This window comes from Hordeum vulgare, chromosome 5H, assembly GCF_904849725.1.
Source record: "Hordeum vulgare subsp. vulgare chromosome 5H, MorexV3_pseudomolecules_assembly, whole genome shotgun sequence".
NCBI classification, from domain to species: Eukaryota; Viridiplantae; Streptophyta; class Magnoliopsida; order Poales; family Poaceae; genus Hordeum; species Hordeum vulgare.
The window spans coordinates 198593818-198594975 of record NC_058522.1 but is presented as its reverse complement, the minus strand read 5'-3'; the positions used below and the strand labels follow the sequence as shown (position 1 = coordinate 198594975).

At 51.4% G+C, this 1158-nt stretch overlaps 1 protein-coding gene across 1 annotated transcript; it reads left to right on the top strand.

Annotated features, from left to right (window-relative positions):
- The first annotated feature begins 645 nt into the window (after positions 1–645).
- LOC123399438 lies at positions 646–939 on the top strand. The gene has a single exon (XM_045093849.1). The coding sequence runs from the start codon at positions 646–648 to the stop codon at positions 937–939; it is 294 nt and encodes a 97-aa protein (XP_044949784.1).
- Positions 940–1158: the final 219 nt, after the last annotated feature.

The window sequence follows — 1158 nt, the reverse complement described above, 5'->3', positions numbered from 1 at the left end:
GTATTGAAGGAATAATCACACTGTAGAGTCCATACATATTTTACGCTATTCTGAGAAGTTGGACACAGGCTTAGCAATCTTGGAGAAGTTCTCAATGAATCTTTTGCAATAGGTTGCAAGCCCGAGAAAGCATTGAAATTGCTTGACATTCTGAGGATGCTGCCACCGAACAATGGCTTGAACCTTTTCAGGATCCACCTTGATGCCCTCGTTAGAGATGATATGCCCAATGTACACCAATTCATTGAGCCAAAACTAAGGATGTAAATGGCGTTCGGACTCACTAGTCCCACATATGCCATCCACCAAAAAAATATTTAAGTGGCTTTTGTGGACACCGAGAAAAATTAACTGGCATATATGGATAGCCTAAAAAAGCCCATCTAACTAGTGGCAGTCCACAACTTGCACCTAAACCGTAGCACGCCATCACAACTTTGCCATGCCCTAGTTCGTCGCCATCTCCACCTCAGCGTGCCATGCCGCACTCTGTGAGCGCCTGCTTTTCTGCCAAGCCGGCGTCGGGGGCCAAGGTGACAGGTCCTACAGCCTGCTCCGCCGCCTACGACTTGGTTCGGCCATCTCCTGCACCGTGGCGCTGGATTCGTTCACCGAATCCTTCGGCTCCATGTTGTCGTCGTCTCCATGGTCACCACGATGCTCAATCCCGGCGACCTCCTCCCGGCCTCCTGCGACAAGGTTGTGTCTGTGTTGGCCGCCTTCGTGTGCTTCGAAGGCGAGCAGGCACCCATCTCCACGAGGAAGGCGAGCGCGCACCGCCCCCGCTCTTCTCATTCAGGGTCGCTGGCCCTGACACCGTCACATCGGCCTCTTCCTCTCCAGCATCTCCTCATCGGTCGCATCCGGGATGGCCTCGGCCTCTTGCTGCTAGCTGTTGGTGCACGTCCTTCTCCATACTTTTATCTCCTGCAGTCCTAATGCACCCTACAGTTGCCCCATCTCCAATGTCTGAAGTTTTACTTGTGACGGTACACTACTGCTGGTTGTAGCTTGAACTAGAGCAGAAAAATTGTGTCGAGGTAGCCTATACCAGAGCTGATGGTACACAATTTTCTTCCACCTTCCTATTCTGCAATTGTGCTTCCCCTCTGCATGAGGATTCTGTTGCTTAGCACAAGGTGCATTGTGGTTTGTCTT